Source organism: Musca autumnalis, unplaced genomic scaffold (assembly GCF_047663935.1).
Source record: "Musca autumnalis isolate F117 unplaced genomic scaffold, ASM4766393v1 scaffold_5, whole genome shotgun sequence".
NCBI classification, from domain to species: domain Eukaryota; kingdom Metazoa; phylum Arthropoda; class Insecta; order Diptera; family Muscidae; genus Musca; species Musca autumnalis.
The window spans coordinates 68,741,417-68,763,593 of record NW_027412088.1 but is presented as its reverse complement, the minus strand read 5'-3'; the positions used below and the strand labels follow the sequence as shown (position 1 = coordinate 68,763,593).

The 22,177-nt window shown below is 38.4% G+C and overlaps 1 protein-coding gene and 1 pseudogene across 2 annotated transcripts in view; both read right to left on the bottom strand.

Annotated features, from left to right (window-relative positions):
- The window catches only part of Rgk3 (Rad, Gem/Kir family member 3), a 361,288-nt gene that overhangs the window by 13,445 nt on the left and 325,666 nt on the right, over positions 1-22,177 (bottom strand). Inside the window, exons 6-9 of one of the 2 annotated variants that reach the window (XM_073991719.1) lie at positions 21,817-21,905; positions 4,287-4,467; positions 3,685-3,818; positions 3,224-3,346 (exon numbers count right to left, since the gene is read on the bottom strand). In XM_073991719.1, the coding sequence (XP_073847820.1) occupies positions 3,224-3,346; positions 3,685-3,818; positions 4,287-4,467; positions 21,817-21,905 (527 nt within the window). The remainder of the gene's footprint in view (positions 1-3,223; positions 3,347-3,684; positions 3,819-4,286; positions 4,468-21,816; positions 21,906-22,177) is intronic. The other variant, XM_073991720.1, reaches the window with a different exon arrangement.
- On the bottom strand, positions 13,914-19,070 carry LOC141405983 (protein transport protein Sec61 subunit alpha-like; annotated as a pseudogene).

The window sequence follows — 22,177 nt, the reverse complement described above, 5'->3', positions numbered from 1 at the left end:
TGGCCACAGTTAATATGAACTCGCGACATTGTGCGGCTTGGTTCACGGAAAGGTAGCCAATACTGGATTTTGACACAGCGGAGGTAATAATCCCTGATGGGAGTGAATGGGAGCAGGAGAGACCACTTCCTTATAGTATAGCGATTTTCACCGATGTGTCGAAGATGGAAGAAGAACTGAACATCAAACGCTCGTAATGTCATGTTCACACGAGCGTTTCAATTACGTTGTTGGCCTGTCGAACGACGTACACGAATTAACCCGTTTCCACGACACCATTCGTAATTAACAGAAACATAAACAAAATTGCCTTCATTTTCGTTTCCTTGTTTTTACGAAAATTTGAACCGAAAACACATAAAATATACATTAAATGAATAGGAAAAGCAATAGACTTTCCTTCAAATGTATCTTCTATATTTAACTACACACATTTCATTCATTTTTTCCATAAATTCTGAATAATTTTGAATTTTCAATATATTTTTATATGTTTCTATTTTCAAAATTAAAGAGAGAGACATGTCAAAACAATGTTTGTGTATGCAGACTTTCAGTTATTTGTTTCTGATTTTTTACGCGATTTTGAACTAATGGACAAGAAATGAGTGTGGAATTAAGAAGGAAACACAACCATCTTCCTTCTGCATCTGTATAAAATGTTTAGTTCATTAATTTTCATTCATCTTTTTCCTTTTTTCTAAAAAATTTTGTGTTTTCAACAAATTTTGAATTTTGAATTTAGACATGTCATAATTAATTTTTTCGATAAATTCTCTCATTTGTTAGGGATGGGACATACTTATTCGTTGTTCAGAGAGTATTTCTAATCGAACAACGTAGAAAAATCGTCGTTCGTTCATAGAATTTTGTGTGGGGAAATAAGTAATTTATTCGTAGTTATGGGTCGAACAACGAATAGAGAACGAACGACGTACCGTGGAAACGGGCTATAAAATTTAACGAAAATTGCAGTGTGTTTCAGTCAGAAATCTTTGCAGTGCTGAAAGCAGATAGAATAGTCATGGCTTACGTTGATTTAAAGGCTTAAGGATAAGTCTATATATATATCCATATATATGTATATCCATACAAAAATTGTAATATAGGCGTTAAGTTTTGTTGGGTACCAGGGCAATGCAATATTGGGGGAAATGAGACAGTTGATGAACTGGCAAGACGAGGCTTCCAATCCGCTGACCTTCGGGGGTGAAGGACTGTCTCAAGCCACCGCTTTGCTTCTTCCTCAACGAACTCAGAAAACTCCACGCAGAGAAAACAGTAAGGATCTGGCAAGACGTACCTGGCTGTAAGATATCGAAGTCAAACTGCACGAAAATTTCAGGGCGTAGAACTACGTTCCTTCTCTGACAAGTAAATCAAAAACCAGGACAACAATATTGAGTATTGCAGGCTATACGAGGATGTGGAAGATACCGTTGCATTTTTTATACAATCCATCACAGTATGGATGCATTGAAATAATCATTTGCGGCCCTATAAAGTATATATATATTCTTGATCAGGGTAAAATTCTGAGTCGATCTATGCATGTTCGTCCGTCCGTCTGTGGTAATCACTCAAGCATTCACAAAAATGGAGATAGGATGCTGACATTTTGGGAAGATGCGTCTTTTGTTTGCAGGCAGGTCAAGTTCGATGATGGGCTATATCGGTCCACGTTTCGTACAGCCCCCATATAACAGCACCACCCGACTTCAGGTTTTTTGATGTTTTAGTCACATTTTCAAACCGAATTAGCTGTAATTTAACATTTAGGGTTCCCAGTTATCAGCAAACTAATATTCCAAAAATTATGGGCATAGGTCCATGTTTTGGTATGGCTCCCATATAACGGTACCTTTCGATTTTTGGTATTTTGAGTGTTTGTCTACAATTTTTAAAAGAACTAGCTGCAATTTGATATTTGAGGTTATCTGTGGCCACGAAACTTCTCCACCAAAAATCGAACTAGCTGTGATTTGACATTTGAATATTCAGTGGTCACGAATTTCTTCACTAAAAATCGTCAACATAGGTCCATGTTTTGGTATAGCTCTCATATAACGGTATCTCCCAATTTTCGGTATTTTGAGGGTGTTAGCTATATTTTTTGACGAAACTGCTTGTAATTTGACTTTCGAGGTTCCATGTAGTTATAAAACTTTTCCACCAAAATTGTGAAGATAGGTCGATACTTTAATATAGTCCCGAAGGTGGTACCTTTCACCAAAATATGATACAGTGATATTGTAAAAAAATCGTTAATATTTTAGCGACAAATTTTTAACTTTGGTGAGGGATGAGTGGACTGATACGGCCCATCATTGAACTTGATGTAATTTTGAATGAAATATTACGAGTAAAAAAGTTTGGACTAAATCAGTTGATCCGTCCGGGAGTTACCCTGGTGCAGGTAAGACAGGTCTAAACAACATTAAATTCGACGAGGCAAAGCCTTAGGCTAAATGCTGAGGATATAAAAATTAAGAGAGAGCCGTATATTTAAATTGGTGAAATTGGGAAAGGACTGCTGGAGATTTCAACGGCCTCCTTATTATGTTTAACACGGCAAAATTATAAAATGGAAATTCCCTTGAAGTCTCACTATATGTTTTAATAATTCGACACGTGGTTTCAAAAAGAGGAATAAAATAATTATTAAAAAAATATTTCAAAATACAAAAATAAAATATTTAAAAATGACAAAAATATATATACAAACAGTTATATTAAAAAAATGCATACATATGAACATGAAGATTGTAGAAAATTAGCTGAATTTAACCATCTATGAATAATATGGGGTCAATTAGGAAAGAATTCATTTTGAAATTTTTATTTAAAAATATTTTGAAAAATTGAAATATATATTTATTATTTTACAATTTTTAGGAATAAAATCTCAAAAAAATCTTGGAGGGAAACATCTTACAAAAAATAGGGAAAAATAATTGCAATATATATTTATGTTTTTTTTTTTTTTAATTTGGGAGCCAATGGTTTTAATATAAAAAAGTTTTAGCATACTTTTAGGGACCTTTAAAAATACTGTTGGAAGGGGGTTTGTAATCAAAAACACTTGAATCACATCTATGCATATTTTATATTTAGGACGAAAACTTCAAATTTCTTATTCAAAATACGGGGGTTTTATAAATGCATAAATTTGCCCCTTTTTATATTTCGGGGAATTGAAGTGTTGTTGTTCGCTTTTACTCACCATTACTTCGGAATTTTTATCATTTAATGATTTTTCGCCTTGATCATTTTCATGATTTCTATTGTCACAATTCGAATCTTTTTGTTTATCTTTTGATTTATTTTTGGATTTTTTCGATTTTGGCTAAAGTGAAATAATGTTGATGAAAATTATAAATGATTTGTTATAAAGAAAATAAGTACATACATATAAAAATAAAAACAAAATGCTTCAAAATGAACAAAACACAAAACAAAAATCTCTTTTTTTTTACAATTAAAGCCAATCCAACTACTTGATGGTGAAATGTGATTTGTTGTTAATTTGTTGGTGTTTTTTATTTGTGTAAAGCACAATGAATGAGTTTTGATAAAATTTTTTGAGTGTTAGATTTATTGTTTTTGAACGAATTTTGAAAATTTAATCTTTTGATTTTTTAATAAAACAGTTTCTAAGAATAGTAAATTGTCATATTATCTTACCTGTATACGATTCTGTTCCTTTTTCAAACGTATTTGAGTCAGTGTACCCGCCAGCAATTCATCACAGTTGTGATTAATGCCCACCGAAACTTCAATGAATTTTGCACCATAGGTACAGGCCACACATTTACCATCTATAAAAGAAAAACAAACAACGTGACATGGAATTGTATTACATTATTGATGAAATTGTCATTTACGTCAAATGAGGTTTTTTAATACGTCATTTAATTTGTCAATTCCATTGAATATCTGTCAAATAAAATAATTACTTTCCCAAAGTCACGTTTTAGGTTTCAATATTAATTATTTTTAATTTTTTTTGTGCCTTACCACAAATGCCAAATCCTTGTATTTAGAAAAAAAATCAATAAATTTTTTTGATAATTTTTCCAACAAATAATACCCCTAATTAACTCCCAATAATTCATTATTTTGTTAGATAATTATATCATGTCCCTTTTATGCAATCATCAAAAACAGATTCATTAACTAATCATTGAACAGAGAATTTCAATTGAATTTTATGATTTTTTTCTCTTTCTTTCAAACATTTCTTTTATCTTCTTTTTATTTATTAGTTTTTTTTTGTAATTACTTACCTTGGGCTGAAACGGCACGTGACCGCGCCAAATCGATTTTATTTGCCACCAAAATAATTGGTCTCGTCCTAATTAAATCCATATCTTGCAGATGGGCAAGAATGTTTTTGGCGCGTGTAAATGATTCCTTGTCCACACAGGAGTATACAATCAAGAAGGCATCAGCTTTTTCCAATTCGTCCTGTGGTTTTATATTTTTTTTTTGTTTTTTCAATTTATTGAATTCAAATGGGGTGTTGAAGTTGGTTTCGTCAACGGAAATGAATTGGGAAAAAGAAGGAAGAAAAAACGAGAAAAGAAAAATTAGAAAATAATTAAGTTATGTCAACAAAACAATTTTTGCCAGGATATTAATTTGTAGCCCGAGGATAAATCGTTTTGCCTTTTTGCGTGCAATTGTCATTTGCGTTGGTTATGGTGTTGTCAAAGCTGTTCATTTTCGGTTTTTGTGGTAATTTATTTTCTTTTTATTTTGGCTAAAGTTTTTGGTGGGTGGTGTTTCAGGGGATAATTTACACTATGAAAGAGAATAATATTGAGATGGATGCGCCGCGCCCACAGGCTGCGGTTAATTCAAACGCAGTAAATGTTTTGGGCATCTGAGAATCAAATAAAAATTACATTTCTGCGAACCTAAAGGAGATAATCTTGAAATCCATTGGATTTATAAAATCCGCTTATATGTAAACGTGAGAACGAAATATACCTAACAACGGTTCTGACCGGATTTAACATGGCAAAGTCCTGGACTTATCTTTGTCCCTCTTTAGTCTCAAGTGGATACTGACCCCTTGATTTTACCTGATTTTACCTGGGGAGCTGCCTTTCACACCCGGTAAAGGTAGTGTGCCGCCTGTTCCCCACTAAGGTTGACGACCCTCGTTAAAGTTTTACGGACCATGATGGAATACTTTACAAGTCCCTATAATATTTTAACATAGTGGAAAAGTACTACCCACTCCATGCAAACAGTCACAAGATCAATACTTGGATACCAGCGGCCTCCAACAGTGAACCCACTGTGTGACGAGGAGTGTTGAATGAGGCATACAGGGTTACTGTGCAATCAGTAGCAACGCGTAGCGTACGAGAGGGGTATCAGGAGAAAAGGGGAGAAGAGAAAAGTCTTTTCCGCAGGAAAAAAAGCGACATGGGAAAGGGGGAGTGTGAAAAAATTGGGATGTACAGGAGTCAGAATGAAGTCCGAAAATTCTACCAAAGAGTGAAGCATCAAACTGATGGCTTTGGTACAGGCACATCCTCCTATAGAGTCCAGCAAGGTAATTTGGTAACTGATACAGATAGTGTGCCGTGATATGGAAAAAGCATTTTTATAAACTGTTGGTATCCAATACTAAGAAAGACAACGATCCAATCTCAGAAGATGGTATTGAATGTATATCGCGCGGCGGGGTAAGAACAGTAATAAACCCAGCTGCGAAATACTCGCTCGAATTCTACTCGCGAGTGAAATTCGAGCGAGTACGAGCGGGAGTTATCGCGCCAGTAGAAAAAATAAATCGAGTATACTCTATTTTTACTCGTCACTCGCGAAGCATATTTCAGACTTGCTCGTTTTTACTTGGGAGTAAAAAGTGTTTGCGAGTACGAGTTTTGCAAGACAAACAAGTGGGAGTGAAAATACTCGAAATAGAGTAGGAGTTTACTCGAAGAGTAAAATCGAGTAGGAAAAATGTATTTATTTTTTGACCGTTTGTGTGTTCGTGTGTGTGGTAGGGAACGGTTTTTCATGTTGCTGTGGACTGAAGGTAGAAAGGGCAAGTTGATCGAAAGTTCGGAGGTTCGAGGTGGGTCGTCGGAAGTTCGGAGGAAGGTGGCAGGTAGGAGGTTCGGAGGAGGGCAAAATGAAAAACTGTTCCCTACCACACACACACGAACACACAAACGGTCAAAAAATAAATATATTTTTCCTACTCGATTTTACTCTTCGAGTAAACTCGTACTCTATTTCGAGTATTTTAACTCCGACTCTTATTTTTAAACCAGAAGTACTCGCCAGTGCTCGCAAATAAAACAAAAGAGTGGCGAGTAAACTTCTTTTAAAACTCGTACTCTTCGAGTCCTCCCACTCGCAGGTATTTTTCAATCGCGAGTAAAAACGAGCAAATCGTACTTTTTGCTCGCATTCTTCGAGTACTCCCACTCGCGAGTACTTCTCATTCGCGAGAAAAAACGAGCAAATCGGAGCTCTGGTAATAAACCGGCTGAAGAATAATAAGGTAGCAGGAGCCGATGGCCTACCAGCCGAGCTGTTCAAAACCGGAGGCGACACGCTGATAAGGTGTATGCATTAGCTAGTTAGCACCATCTTGCAGGAAGAACGCGTACCCGACGATTGGAACTTGAGTAACCTATGTCCAGTCCACAAGAAGGGAGATAAGACGGTGCGCTCCAATTACAGGGGCATATGTCTGCTCCCAATTGCATATAAGATAGCATCTGGCATATTGTGTGAGCGACTAAAACCTATGATCAATGAAATAATTGGACCCTATCAGTGGAGCTTCAGACCGGCAAATCCACCATTGACCAGATATTTACCTTGAGACAAATCCTGGAAAAGACCCAAGAAATGCAGATCGACACCTTCCATCTTTTTGTTGATTACAGCCCTATACGTTCAAAGGTGTTCCAAAACCGATCTGATTTTGGTATCCCCGCAATGCTCAATCGGCTTTGTAAGATGAAATTAACTGATACTCGGTCCTCAGTTAAAATAGGAAAGAACCTCTCCGAAGAGTTTATTACCAAAAGAAGTTTCAGACAAGGAGACTGTCTGTCGTGTGATCTCTTCAACATATACATATATGTGAAGGACTTCGTCTACCTCGGCACCGACATAAACTCAACAAACAACATCAGTTTTGAAATACTAAGAAGAATAGTGTTGGCCAAAGCCACATCTCGTCAAACAAAAGTAACACTTTACAAAACACTGATATTGCCCGTACTAATGTATGGTTCCCCGAAGCATGTGTACTAGGGCAATCATACACGGCAGTGCTTGGTGTGTTCGAGAGAAAAATTCTTCGAAAGATCTACGGGCCAATCTGCGTTGACGGCGAATATCGACGTCATATGAACAACGAGCTGGATCAACTATACAACGACATCAATATAGTTGAACGAATCGACGAGATACAACGATTGCTATGGCTAGGCCATGTCATAAGAATGAGTGATGATGAAGCCGCTAAAATGGCGTATAAATATGGGCCGCATGGAGTTTCACGCAGATCTGGAAGGCCAAATTTTCGTTGGAGCGAACAAGTGAAACGAGACATCAGAAAGCTACATGTCCCAGATTGGGAAAATACGGCAGCAAACAGAGAGGATTGGAGAAACAAATGTTCTGTAAAAATCCAGCCAGCCAGGAGTCAGAATGAAGTCCGAAACTTATACCAAGGAATGAAACATCAAACTGATTGCTTTAGTACGGAAACATCCTACTGTAGAGACGAGCAAGCTAATCAGGTTACAGATTCAGATAGTGTGCTCAGGATATGGAAAGGGCATTTTGCAAAATTTTTAATTGTTGTTGTTGTAGGACCATATTTATTAAATGTTTGTAAGTTCGTTCATCCGTTTAATCTGGTTTTGGGTATATCTTTAGTTCTTGAAATTTGGCTGCTTCGCTGAGTTGTAGCCACAAAGCTACTAAGGTGAGTTGAGTAGGTTTGGCGGGGCAGTTGAAAAGGTGCAGTGAGTCGCACGGACCTGTGCTGCATACTAGGCAGATGTTTTGCACGGTGTCCTTGATCATTGCGCTATAGGAATTAAGACGGCTGCACCATCCTGAGCGTAGCTGAGTCGATACTACTCTGTTTTTTTGTGGTTGGTTGGTTGACACTCCTCAGCTGCAATAGATGGGGGATGTTCTCCGAGGACCGCATTCACACGATAGTTGTTTATGGCATCGGTGACTGCATCCGTGTAAATGCTCTTTAAACCTGCTTGATAGGCTTGTTGAGCTAGGGGTTCTCTCTTCTAATGTTGGACGTCTTTTTCTTGATCATGAAGAATCATCCAGACAAGTCTGGGTAAGGGGTACTATCCACCACATGGTGATTAGCATGGCTCTCACGGTAACACCCCAGCAAGTACTGCAAACGAAAGCATGTCATTGTGTTGCTCTACTAGAAGAACCTTTGTCTACTCATGTAAATGATCCACTGAAGACTTAAGGAAGCAACCTGTTGAAGTTTGATTTTTTTCATCGCGTTGCACTTATATGCAATACTGGCGCCGCAGACCGACCTATTGCGTTTTATATGGTCAACAAGATTTCTTTATCTGCACCCCAAGTGCTGCCGGCTAGGAACTGGAGGACCTTGTTCCTACTTCTCAGCTTGTCGCAGATAGCTGTGGAATGAGCGGATAACATTAACATGCTGTCGTTTGTAACTCCTAGAGTTTTGGGGAAGTTAGTGGTCTGAATATTGCTGCCATCGACCATGGCATTCAACTCTGTACTCACCTCTGCCGTCCATGCGGTGAACAGAGTGGTCGTAGTGGCGAACGTTTGGAAAAAGTTGGTAAGATCTGTCAAATATGAGTTTAGTTTTCACATATGACATCAGGGAAGGTACCTGACGCCAATATCGGACAATCATCCGCAAATGCTACGATTCCAATGTCATTTAAAGGGGGTGGAAAACAGGAGAGGTTGAGGTTAAACAGTTCTGGAGATATCACCCCGCCTTTGGGAACTCCCTGCTTTACTCTACGTGGTTGGACTTCTTGTTCCTGAGTTCCACGTACAGGTGGCGTCCACACTTATAATTGATTACTCAATGTTTCAAGTTTGGCCGCAAAAACGTGGAATGCTTGACAGTGTCAAATGCTTTCGACAAGTCAAGTGCCACCATAACTGTTCTATCACACGGCTTGCTCTGCTTGAGTCCTCGACTGCTGTGTTGCTTACGGAACCCATGCTAATGATTGGCAACTGGATATCTATTTCTGACGCTGGGGGGAATAAAGGCTCGAAGACCTTTACTACGGGTGACACCTTGCCCATTTTCAAGACTTCGGGAACGATGTGAGTGGCTAGCAGCAAGAGTTTCGGACGGCATTCGCAACATCATCCATTGTAAATTGTGATGGTTCCTGTTTGGCAGGAAGAGATCAAATTTGACCCGAAGCGAGTGAGGTTCTATCTTCAAGGGTTCGAGAGTGGTTTAACCGTTGTCCAAAATCCACTTATTCCGGCTCCTATGTCGCAAATCTTTAGATGATTTAACCACTTGTTCCGCTTATGCTCACCGACTTCCAGCCTCAGATCCTTGAATCTAGGGTCACTGAGGTTGACACGACGAAGCTCATCACCCTGATTTGTTAATTCCGTCGCATCTGTTAACAAGTTTAGTCTCACTTCGGGTATTCGACCAGCAGGTATATGGCGAGCGGTTGGAGCAGTGATGATGTCTCGGAACGTCCTTTCTGCTACGCGAACATCAGAAGGGTTAGGCAGATATCTGAAGCGGTGATTGATGAAAGTGCTGCGTTCAGTGGTGATGAAATCGGCCGGTCTGCTGATAGAGACAATTATGGGGAGATAGTCTGATCCAAGGAAAACCACGATTTGTCAGAACCGGTGACACTCTCTCTCTCAATCCGGCATCCATGAACCCGGCACCGTTGGATAGATCCCTATAGTGTTGTTCGATCAGTCGCGTGAAGTGGCACAAGGTTGGCTTGATCGATTATAACATATTGTTTTTTTGACGCGTCAGTTCATATGTTCTTTAATTTCTTTCTACATTGCAGTGACCCGATACCGATACATAAAGCTAGGATTGATTTTAGGACCCCTAGGCGTGCTTACAATCCAAAAGAGATTTAATGGCAATAAGTAATTTATTCGTAGTTATGGGTCGAACAACGAATAGAGAACAAACGACGTACCGTGGAAACTGCACATTAGTAAGAAAATGAAATAAAAGAACATTTGATGGCCTACGGAAATAAATAAATTTGTGGACAATTATTTGTGTGTTATTTAGGCGTCAATCATTGTTGAAATAAACCGCCCGCCGGTCATTTTATCTAATAATCTACCAGGCCACAATTGTTTTCAAAATCAAAGGCCACTTAGGAAGACCTACATACACATGTACGTAACACTAATAATACTAATATATTCAAAATCACAAACAAAAAGTTGCAAATGTAAAAAACTTGTCACAAATATGGCAAATTATTTCAAAACAAAGCACGTTTATACATATGTTTATAAGGGTTATGACTTTTTTAAAACCTCGTATCCCTGTATCATATTCTGATGTGTTTTTACCAATTCAAAGTGGTTTGCGCGTGATTTTTGTATACCACCCGATTTAAGGTATTTTGAGGATTTCAGCTACATTTTCTGCACCAAAAATGGTCGAGATAGGTCCACGTTTTGGTATATGCCCCATATAATAGTTCCTCCCGATTTTTTACCGAACTAGCTGTAATTTGACATTTTAGGTTCTCAGTGGTCCCTAAACTTCGTCACCAAAAATCGTCCACATAGGTCCATTTTTTGGTATAGCGCCCATATAAAAGTACCAATAGATTGAAGAAATTTTTAGATACATTTTTTGACCAAATTTAGGCATTTGGGCTACCCGTGGTCGACAAATTTTGTACATAACAGGAAACTAATTATTCCCTTTTAGTTCAGAATATTTTATGGTGAAGTGTATAAAAAGTTAGGCTCGGCCGAACTTAATGTTATTTACTTGTTCAATATTCAAACGGAATAAAAATTATTTTTGTTATTAATATAATTATACTCTCAGCATTTATGCTAACGAGAGTATATACACAAGGGTTACGACTTGTTTACCATTTCATTTCCCTGTATCATAGCGTAATGAGTTTACACATACGATTACATAAAACTTAATTATAAGGTGATTCGGTGAAAAAACCTTACGCACAAGCGCACTAGCGTTCGCAATAATTGAGCTAGAGCGCTATATTTTTGCACTCGCGTGTCTTTTTTTTAATAGGCAGGTCTAGTTCGAAGATGGGCTATATCGAACCACTTTTTGGTATAGCCTCCATATAACGGTACCTCCCGATTTTCGGTATTTTGAGTAGTTTAGCTAAAATTGTTGACCGAACTACCTGTAATTTGACAGTTGAGGTTCCTAGTAATAACAAAATATCTCCACCAAAAACTGTCAACATATCTCGACTTTTTGGTATAGCCCCCATATAACGGTACCTCCCGATTTTCGGTATTTTTAGGATTTTAGCTACAATTTTTGAAAGAACTACCTGTAATTTGACTGTTGAGGTTCCTAGTAATCACAAAACTTCTCAAAAAAAAAACTGTCCACATAGGTCCATGCTTTGGTATAGCCCCCATATAACGGTACCTCCCGATTTTCGGTATTTTGAGGGTTTTAGCTAAAATTTTTGACCGAACTACTTGTAATTTGACAGTTGAGGTTCATAGTAATAACAGAATATCTCCACCAAAAACTGTAAACATAGGTCCACGTTTTGGAGCAGCCCCCATGTAACAGTTCCTCCCGATTTTCGGTATTTTGAGGATTGTAGCTATATATTGAGGCCGAACTACCTGTAATTTGAAGTTTGAGGTTCCCAGTGGTCACAAATTTGTAAGTCGACATTTGAGGTTCCCACTGGTCACGCAATATCTCCAAAAAAAAACTGTCAACATAGATTTATGTTTTTGTATAGCCCCCCTATATAAATTGTCAACAAAGGTCCATGTTTTAGTAGAACCCCCATATAAACGTACCTCCCGATTTTGGATTTTTTTTCGATTTCAGCTACAATTTTTGACCCAAGTATCTGCTATTCGACATTTGAGGTTACCAATGGTCACACAACTTTTTCACCAAAAACATAGGTCCACACTTTGATATAGCCTCATATAAGATTCCCGACCGATTGAATACATTTTTTATGCTTTTTTACTATATTTCGGTAACAGTGGTCACAAAATTTCTCCGCCTAAAATTGTGGGCAGGAAAGAAAATAATTTTTCCGTTTTAGTTCAGAATATTTTATGGTGGAGGGTATAAAAAGTCCGGCCCTGTCGAACTTAAAGCTATTTTTCTTGTTTATATTTCAATGGAATAACCGTTATTGTAGTGATTAATAGGCAAAAGTTCATTCATCCGTGCTACATGAAATCTATTTTGAGAAAAAAATGTCGAGAAGTCATTACCATAATATACACCTTCATACGGGCAAAATGCGCCTCATCAATAATAGTTTTAGACCCCAAGTATGTTTGGACGAAATCCGTTTCAGGCAATTTGGAGTCTATCCGTCCGTCCGTCTGTCTGGCTGCCTGGAACGCACGATAACTCTCCAACGGATGAACCGATTTTGCTCCAGAATGTGGCGCTAGTAATATTTTGTCCAAACTTAGTTTAAGTTCGTAGATGGACCATATAGGGTCCACTTCTTCAGGTACCTCCCCCACAAAAATTGAAAACTTTTCTCAAAAATGGTGCGCACGCTAACTCTCGAAGGTAGTAACCGATTAGGTCCATACTTTCATATTGTACTATCTCAACGGGACATAGATCAGGTTCCAATATATATTATATAAGTCCACTCCTTCAAGAACCTCCCACACAACATTTGGGAAAAGTGCAGTTTGAGGCCTGCTCTCGAATCGTTTTTTTTTTTTGTAACAACTACATAGTATTCACTGTATTCGCACTGTATATGACAGTAGACGTTTTTTCATGGGCAAGTCCATACTTCCTGAGAAAATGGTGCGAAAGCTGTAAAAAAATTGCTATGGCACAGTAACTCTCGAACGGTTCAGCCGAATCGCTCCAAATTTTGGCCATCGAATCCCTTTGGTTTTTGCTGTAACAACTTGTGTTCGCTATCCCATTACGACGGTACATGTTTTTCTTGAAATAACGGCCCAAAAGCTTCAAAAAAGCCTGCCGGTACCAACTAAACTGGGAAATACGTTAGATAACCCTCGAAGGGGGAAAACCGATTTGGTCCAAACGTTGTACATCGTATTATATAGACAGACGTCAGAAGTATTGTGTATTACTTCTTCTCTTTAGAACCGAGGGTATATCTCCGACTTTTTTACTTCTTTTTTTCATTTCATAGTATATAAAAACATATTATATATTTTTCAAAGTGGATTGTGCCGAAAGTTTTCAATATTTCAATAGAATAAAAGTCAATTTAATAGGCAAACGTTCATTCATTTTTGCTACATGATAATCAGAAAAATGTCAAAAAGTCATAACCCTAATGTACATTCATATGTATTTTTAGTATGGACTTACTACTACATCTCTATTATAATAATTATAATACACAAAAATCTTTATTCCACGTAAGCGTAAAATTGTGTAAGCTTCTATTTGCTGCTGCCATGACAATGTTGTCATCAGGCAATCATCATCTTGCATTTTTGATTATCTTAAAAAAGGGGGAGTGGACATGCATTTTGTTTTCCATTTCTAATGACTTTGTTGTGCATTGTTTTATAATGTTTGCATGTTTCTATTTATTGTTGTTGTAGTAGTTGTTATAAAATATTCATAATTTCTCTAAGTGCTGCAAATTACCCAGGTTCAGTTAGTGCAGGGAGACGACAATTCAATGGTTGCTCTGTTCTGTTGTCAGCAACCAACCGTCCTTTTGCTGTCCATTAGTTGTTTCCACTGTAAATTTGTTCGCATTTGGCTGAAAGCCAATTGTGATTTTGTTTGTGTTGTGTTCATTACTCGCAGTGAGACAACAAAAAGAAAAAAAATAATTATATAGTGGCCATATAATCGGAGCATATAAGGGAAATAATAATAATTTCAATTTTTTACATGGTCCATTTTGTTTTTGGTTTGCCGGTAATCAGGAAAATAAGTATAAAGGGGGGTATGAAATGAAGTGATTTTAACGTAGATTGTTGGTTAAGTTGTGTTCGTGTATTATTTCAATTATCAGGTTCTGGTTCCTCTGTATTCAGACTCAAGAATTCTGCAACTTGGACTGGTTGCTAGAGCTGGCAAACCATCGATGGAAATATCGATAGTATCGATACTTAATTTTTTACGCCAATATCGATGAATAGTTTTTTATATCGATACTATCGAAAACCTTGGCATCACTAAAGAACACCCGTAAAAACAATAGCCAGCAAATTGTAAAGATGCGGCCAACATTAGCCCAAACACCTAGGAGATTGATGAAGAAGTTACCTTGGAATTTAACGGCAAACATTTTTGCAAGATTATGGAAATGTTTGAGGTGTAGAACAATTTGATGGGGTAGCTGCTGTATTGACCGCAAATACGGTCAGATTTGATGAGTAAACCAACACGGAAACCTTGGAAGTAGATGACGAGGACAAAGACGAGAACGGTTCATCAAGTTGGGCAAGTTTTGCCGGTAGAAGGCATCACGCAAAACACGAACCTTTTCGTTACGTGTAGCCAAGGCACCTTTAAATTCTGTACATCGTCTAGTTGTAATGGTGGTGGGTGAGAGGGTCTTCCACAAAAAGGTTTCGCAAATGTTGGTGGCGATGAAGAGAGAAATACTGGAACCCAAGAAATACTAACCCATTTGTAACAATTCATCCAAAAACAGCACAATTAAACCGGCGGCAAATGATTGGATGATGATCAACAAACAAACAAAAACACCTATTTCAGATGGATCACCATACATGCCAGTCATGACATAAACAATGGCTTGACCAATGGTAATAATCATACCAAAGAGTTTTTGGGCACCATTAAAGAAAGCATGATCCCTGGGAGTGTCACCAACTTCAATGATTTTGGCACCAGCCAATTGCTTGATCAACCAGACATACAGAGGGATTTGACAGCATACCAAGATTCACTTTCTCTCTGCATTGGATCTTGCGTTCGGGTTTAGCAATTTCTGGCATACTGCAGAAGGGCTTTATGACCTAGAGGAATTTAATTCAAATGATTATTTTTTTTCGCATTAAAACACTTTCTCTAGTTTTATACCACCCACCAAAATATGCTGGGTATAATTGTTAAACTCATCTCGACACTTCACCGACCATTCAGTAACAAAATGATTTCGTCAAATTGGACTGGAACAATTCTCTTCAAACTCCACCTCGAGAGTACGCAAACTCAATGACATACGAAATTTTAACAAAACATGTTTGTTGGTCATTTTGGATTATAAAAAACAGGGGTGGCAATTCCACGATAGTATCGATTTTATCGATATTTTGAAACAAAAATATCGAAAAAATCGAATGGGGCCGATATCGATAGTTTGCCAGCTCTACTGGTTGCATCCATAAAGAAGACAGGTTAGTGGGGTTAGCAGGGCAGCTAAACAAATGCAGGGTGTCCTGTGGTTTCAATCCACATGCCGGGCATGTGTTGGGTATCGTGGCATAAATTCGGGCCCAATACGAATTGAGGGGGCTGCATCGTCCGGATCTTAACTAAGCTAAAACCACTCGTGTCTGCCTTGGCAGCTGGCATTCTTCTGCTGCGATGGATGGGGTGGTCTCCAAGTACGGCATTCACACTGCATCTTTGTACTGCCTGTGCAACCATGTCTGTGTGAATGCTATCCAAGCCTGCCTGATAGACTCGTTGATCTAGAGGTTCTCTTTTATACCTTTGGACCTCCCTCTCTCTAGATCATGAAGGTCTCTCCTGACGTGCCTGGGTGGAGGGAGCCTGTCCATTAAATCGTGACAGGGATGCTCACTGCGGTAACACCCAAGCAGGTACTGCATCGACAAGATGTTGTGCTGACGCACCGGTAAAACCTTCGCCTCCTCATGAAGATGGTCCACTGGTGTCATGAGGAGGCACCCTGTTGCAGTCCTCAGGGCGGCATTCTGGCAGGTTTGAATCTTCTTCCACTGCGATGCGCTAACCTTTGCGGACCACGCTGTCGCCGCATAGCTTACCACAGACCGGCCTATTGCATTGTAGGTGGTCAACAAGGTTTCTTTATCAGCCCCCAAGTGCTGCCGGCCAGCGACTTGAGAACCTTGTTTCTACTTCTGATCTTATTGCAAATAGCTGTGGCATGCGCGAATGACTTGAACATGCTATCGAACGTTACACCCAGTATCTTAGGGTAGTTATTGGTCAGAATTAGTGCACCATCGACCAATATGTTCAGTGGGAGCCTCATTTCTGCCATCCAAGTGGTGAACAGTGTGGCAGTAGATTTAGCGGCGGATATTTTCATATTCCTCAAATGGAAAACTGCACTAGTTCAGCTATGTAGAAATTTAACCTATCACATATGTCATTGACGATAGGACCCGACGCCAAGATCGTACAATCATCCGCATACATTACCATCTCTATGCCGTCTGGAAGGTGTGGAATTTCAAAAAGGTTGGGGAACTTGGGGATCTCCCTGTTTCACTCTACGGGGTTTGGACTTCTTGTCTCTGAATTCCACAAACGACTTGCGTCCGCACATATAGTTGATCACTCAACGTTTCAAACACGTCTGGAGAGTAGTCTTATCTATATCCTCGAACAGCTTGGCACGGTTGACAGTATCGAAGGCTTTCGATAGGTCAAAAGCCACCATAACTCTTCGGTCGCACGGCCTGTTCTGGTTCAGTCCTCTACTGATATGTGTGAATATGGCGTCTAATGCTGTTGTAGTACTATGCATTTTCCGAAATTCATGTTGATGTTGGGCAACTGGAAAACTGCTTCTCATCATGGGGAGGAGGAGTAGTGCCTCTAGGATATTTGCAACTGGCGACGGGAGTGAAATCGGCTTGTGCGATTCCCCTCTGCTGGCATCCTTGCCAGGCTTCAGTAGCGGTACCAGCCTGCCAACTTTCCAGGCATCTCGTACAATATGGGTAGCTAACGATAGGTTGAGGACACTTCTTAAATACTCAACTCCGGGTTCATCCAGTTGCTTAAGCTTTACAATCGATATTAGGTGTGGGCCCAACACTTTAGATGATTTCGCGTTTCGGATGGTATGTGCAACATCGCCCATAGTAAATTGTGGTGGCATCTCCTCGACTGGGAGGGTGCTTCTTATACGGCGTAGCACGCTCCTCCTCGTTCTATCACTCTCGGGGTGCTCTATGAACTGCCCATGAAAATAACAGGCGCACCTCTTTGGGTCAGTTACTGTCACGCTGTTGAAAGTAACAGCCGTTCTGTTATCCTTCTTTCCCGGATTCGAGAGTGATTTAATCGTTGCCCACAATTTACTTAATCCTGTACCAATATTGCATTGCTTCAGGTGTTCTAGCCACTATTTCCACTTATGTTCGCCTACTTACCTGTTGACTTCAAGAGTAAGCTCTCTAACTCTCGGGTCTTCAGCGTTGGTACAACGAAGCCCATCACGGTCATTTGCTACTCCCGTCACCTCTGCTGGGAAATTTGGTATTATTTCGGGCCAGCACGTATGTAGCGAGCAGCTGCAGCAGTGATGACGTCCCGGAAAGTTCTCTTAGCTACCCGAGGGTCTGAGGAGATGGGCAGCTCTCGGTAACTGGTAAAATATCTGAACTCTTGCCAATCAGCTTTCCCATGTTTCAGGAAAGTACGGCATGCAGAGATTATGAAATCGGTTGGTATATTTACGGAGACGATAATAGGGAGGTGGTTGCCAGGATACGTCATTTACCAGACCTGGTGCCACAATGGTGATGTCTGGCGAGCCGTGGCCATCTCCTTTAATACTCGTAGGAGCGTCTTCATTCACCGTGCAAAACGTGGAGCTATCAATTTGCTCGGCCAGCGCAATACCCCACTGGTCATTAACTAGGACGGAATGCCAAAGTTCAAGATGAGCATTGAAGTTCCCTAGCGCCCTCTAAAATCGAACTAATATCGGGCATATAACGCCGATCACAGCTATTGTTGTTGTGACTGTAGTTGTAGCAGCATGAAACCTACGTAGAAGCATAGGTTTGATACTGGGTAGGCAGCCGCTGGCCGAAACACAATGGGTTCGGGTCAATGCGGTACGTAGGAACCTGCTGCCGTGGGATTGCTATTGATCGCCGGTATGTACACATTAAGCAGCTCTATCTCGGCAGTACCACACTTTACTGCTACCCCCATACATTCCATTTATGGGTGACTAGAGTCAAGTTCAAGCGAGATAGGTCTGTACTGGACAGACTGGTGTATTAGGAAGGCATGTCCTCCTCCTCCGCTTCTTGTGCGATCCTTCCGCAAAACGTTGTAACCTTCACAACGTTGCAAGCTACAGGTGGCGGTGGGCTTTGTTTTCTGGATCGCGACGAATACGATTTTCTTCCGACTCATAAAATTCACAATTTCGCTGAACTTATTGCGGAGACCGTTGCAATTAAATTGCAGGTATGATGCATGTCCGAGCCGTTGAACAACAACTTGTGGTGTTAGATGCTGCGTTCGTTGTTGTTGGAGAGACTGCGGGGGAGTCTTGTATTCCGACGACGAGTCAGATGATGAAGACAAAGACACACTGGGCGATGTTCTGGCGCAGCAAGCAGCAACATACCTATCGCCGTTATCCCGGGTGCGACTAAGGCCAGATCATACTTGGAAATGCACCCATTCCTTACATCCATTTCATCTCACCAATACTGACAGGTGTTGGATGCGGATCTGGCAAACGGAACAGATCCACACTGGCCCGGGTTCCTGGGTGCGATCCTGGGTGCGACTAAGGCCAGAACAACCTCGGAAATGCACCCATTCCCTACATCCATTACATCTTACCGATATTGACAGATGGTGGACGCGGATCTGGCAAACGGAACAGACCCATACTGGCCCGGGGTCCATCTCTATACCGGCAAGGACCAAAAGAGTTCGGAGCAGGCATTCCGGGATATTATAAATATTATGTCCAATTTTGAGTATTTTAAAGATGTCCATCATTTTACATTTCGGGCTGTAAAATTGAGGAATCCGTCTTTGCAAAATTAATTTAAAAATCGGTATAAATTTTTCTTTCCTTTCTATTGGAATTATGCTACTCTTTTATCGTTTGTTTCATTTCCCCATGGAACTAAAATAAATCAAAATGTTACTATTTCCATTTTTTAATTTCAATACCATATAAATACACAACTTTTAATTAATTGCCATACAAATTCGATGAAAACATTTAAATCGATTTTAACAATTAATTTTTATTTTTTATATTCGCTGTCATCATAAATTTATTGAAATTATTTTCTACTGTATACAGTTGTGTGCGTGTGTCTCAATTCCCTGTAGGAAATGTCAATAGTGAATCTATACTGACTTACTACTGACATTGTCAACAGTACTACTGACAAACTGTAGACAACTAATGTAATTTCCTATAGACATTTTGTATGAACGTGTCATTCGAAAGTCAGTACTGACAATGGAACTAGTATGTCAATAGTAAGTCAGTAGTTCCTGAGGAACCATGTGTTGACATTGGAGGTAGTGAGTCAGTATAGACATTGGTGGTAGTAAGTCACTATAGACATTGGAGGTAGTAAGTCAGTATAGACAATGGAGGTAGTGAGTCAGTATAGACATTGGCGGTAGTGAGTCAATAGTACCAGATTTTCAATACTAAACTTTTTAGCTTATTTGGAACTTTTCATAGATAAAACAGCTGTATAGTACGTTTAATAAGAAGATGAAGCTATACATTTGTTTAAATACTATATCTTATTAAAGAATAAAACAAATAATAGGGGTGTCTTTTTACTTACTAAATGTTGCTGAAACATTTTTTTCAGCAACTTTTCCTTTACACAACTGTCAAAATATGCAACATTAGTAATAATTATTACTAATTATCACGTAAAAAGACACAGCTAATATTGAAAATGCTAAAAATGTACAAATTGCGTATTACAGTATTTTTATCTTTTTAAATGGCTAAGTCAAAGATTCCACATAAGTAGAAATTAGTAAATAAAGACAATGTTTTCAAGGCTGCTTAAACATTTTAACATATAAATAATAAAAAACGTTTTCGTTTTATTTGCTTGGCCAAGTCGCACCAATTACTTGGCTGCTTAAAATAGTTCTTCTTCTGTTGCACTTAACGTTTTATCAGGCGATTGGCTGAATGTTGATATAACATCTAGGAATTGAAAAGAATAAACATGTATAAACTTAAATAAAAAATATGTCCTTAAATTTTCTTGCCTATTACAGCTGTATAACATTGGAAAAATCTCACAATCGATTTTTGCCAAATAATTCTTCAACATTGTAATTCATTATTATGTTTAGTTGCATTCAGCATTTCCAGCGAGACGGGACAATATACACATCAGGCTCCACAATCTTCTGTAAAGGTTCCACATAATGTCTAATTGTCGAAATTTCACCACAAATGTTGTTAGTCGCCTCAGAATTCGTACTTTGCTATTGAATTGTTTATTTTTCACATGTCTTTTATATTTTCTTTTGCTCATACTTGTTATTGAAATTATATGCTTTAAGTTTTCACGATATTTTATTGATTTTTACAAAAACACTTTTTCACAACCGCAAAAATCATTTTACGCCAAACAATTAAGAAAATTAAAAAAAGGATGCTTCGTTGGGCTATCATCTGTCAATATACACAATGCTTCTTCTTTTTAAGGTAAAGGTATCAATAGTTGACAACCTGGTGACAAAGTGTTGACTTTGTCACCATATTAGTAGACAAAGTGGCGACATGTCAACACATGACCCCACACTTCCTACAGGGTTGGAACAGTAATTAAAAACAGATTAATGTTGACACACATACATACATATGTCCATCACAAACGAAATGACAAGAAATCTGTTGATATATGTAGGCACCTACATATGTATCGTCGGTGTCATGCTTAAGTGTTCCATACGCCATTTAGCCGTTTTGAGATAATCGCATTTTACTGTTTTGCGTGGAGCTGACTTAAGAATATATATATATATATATATATATATATATATATATATATATATATATATATATATATATATATATTTGACTTGAATTATTAATAATAGTATATAGAACATATTTGAAAAATTATGGAGAAATTTTTCATCTTTGCCTCAATAAATTAAAATGTTCTAAATGGAAAAAAGGAAGTTCTGATTTTTGAAATGTGTTTTTATACTTTTAAGTTTTTAAAATATTAATTTCATAACTGGAAAAAGTTAAGCTTTCTCGTTGAAACGTGGATATCGAGATAGGAGAAAGCTGAAAAATTAAGAAAGAGCATACCGGAAAAACTTTAGAAACCAACTGTATCTCAAAAAGTCAAAAATGCCGTAAGGAACACTTAAGCATAACACCGACAGTATGTCAATCATACAAAATTAGCATCGGTGGAAAAATAAACAAACTAAAATATAGTTTTTACGGTTGTCTTAGCAAAAGAAAAACACATTAAAAACAACCACAAAACAAACATTTGTCACGCATATTACATTCGTTTGGAATGCTATTCTCGGGCTGACAAATCTACAACATACACACGTGCAATATTTCTTAGATCACATAATTTATTTGTAAAATTGTATTTATTGGTTATGCTTACCTTTGTTTCTCGTTCGTTTATTTTAAAATTCAATTCTGATTCAATATTATTTAAAATAATTGAAATATTCTGCTCATTTTCATCACATTCTGAAAAAAAGAAATTGAAAAAATAAATGTTACGTTACAAGTCAAAATATTGAAATTATTATAAAGTAGGTGAATCTTTGCTAGTATTTGTACGAGTATCACGAGGGATCGTTGAGGCCTATCTATCTGAAAACGCGAATATTCACCATCAATAATAGTTTTATTGTTTTCTTAAACATTAAAACTGTCCAAAAATTTCATATGGCGCGGTGTTGCCTGGGCCAGATAGTTTTCGTGCAGCCCTCGTAGTAGTGTTTCAGCGGACTATTATA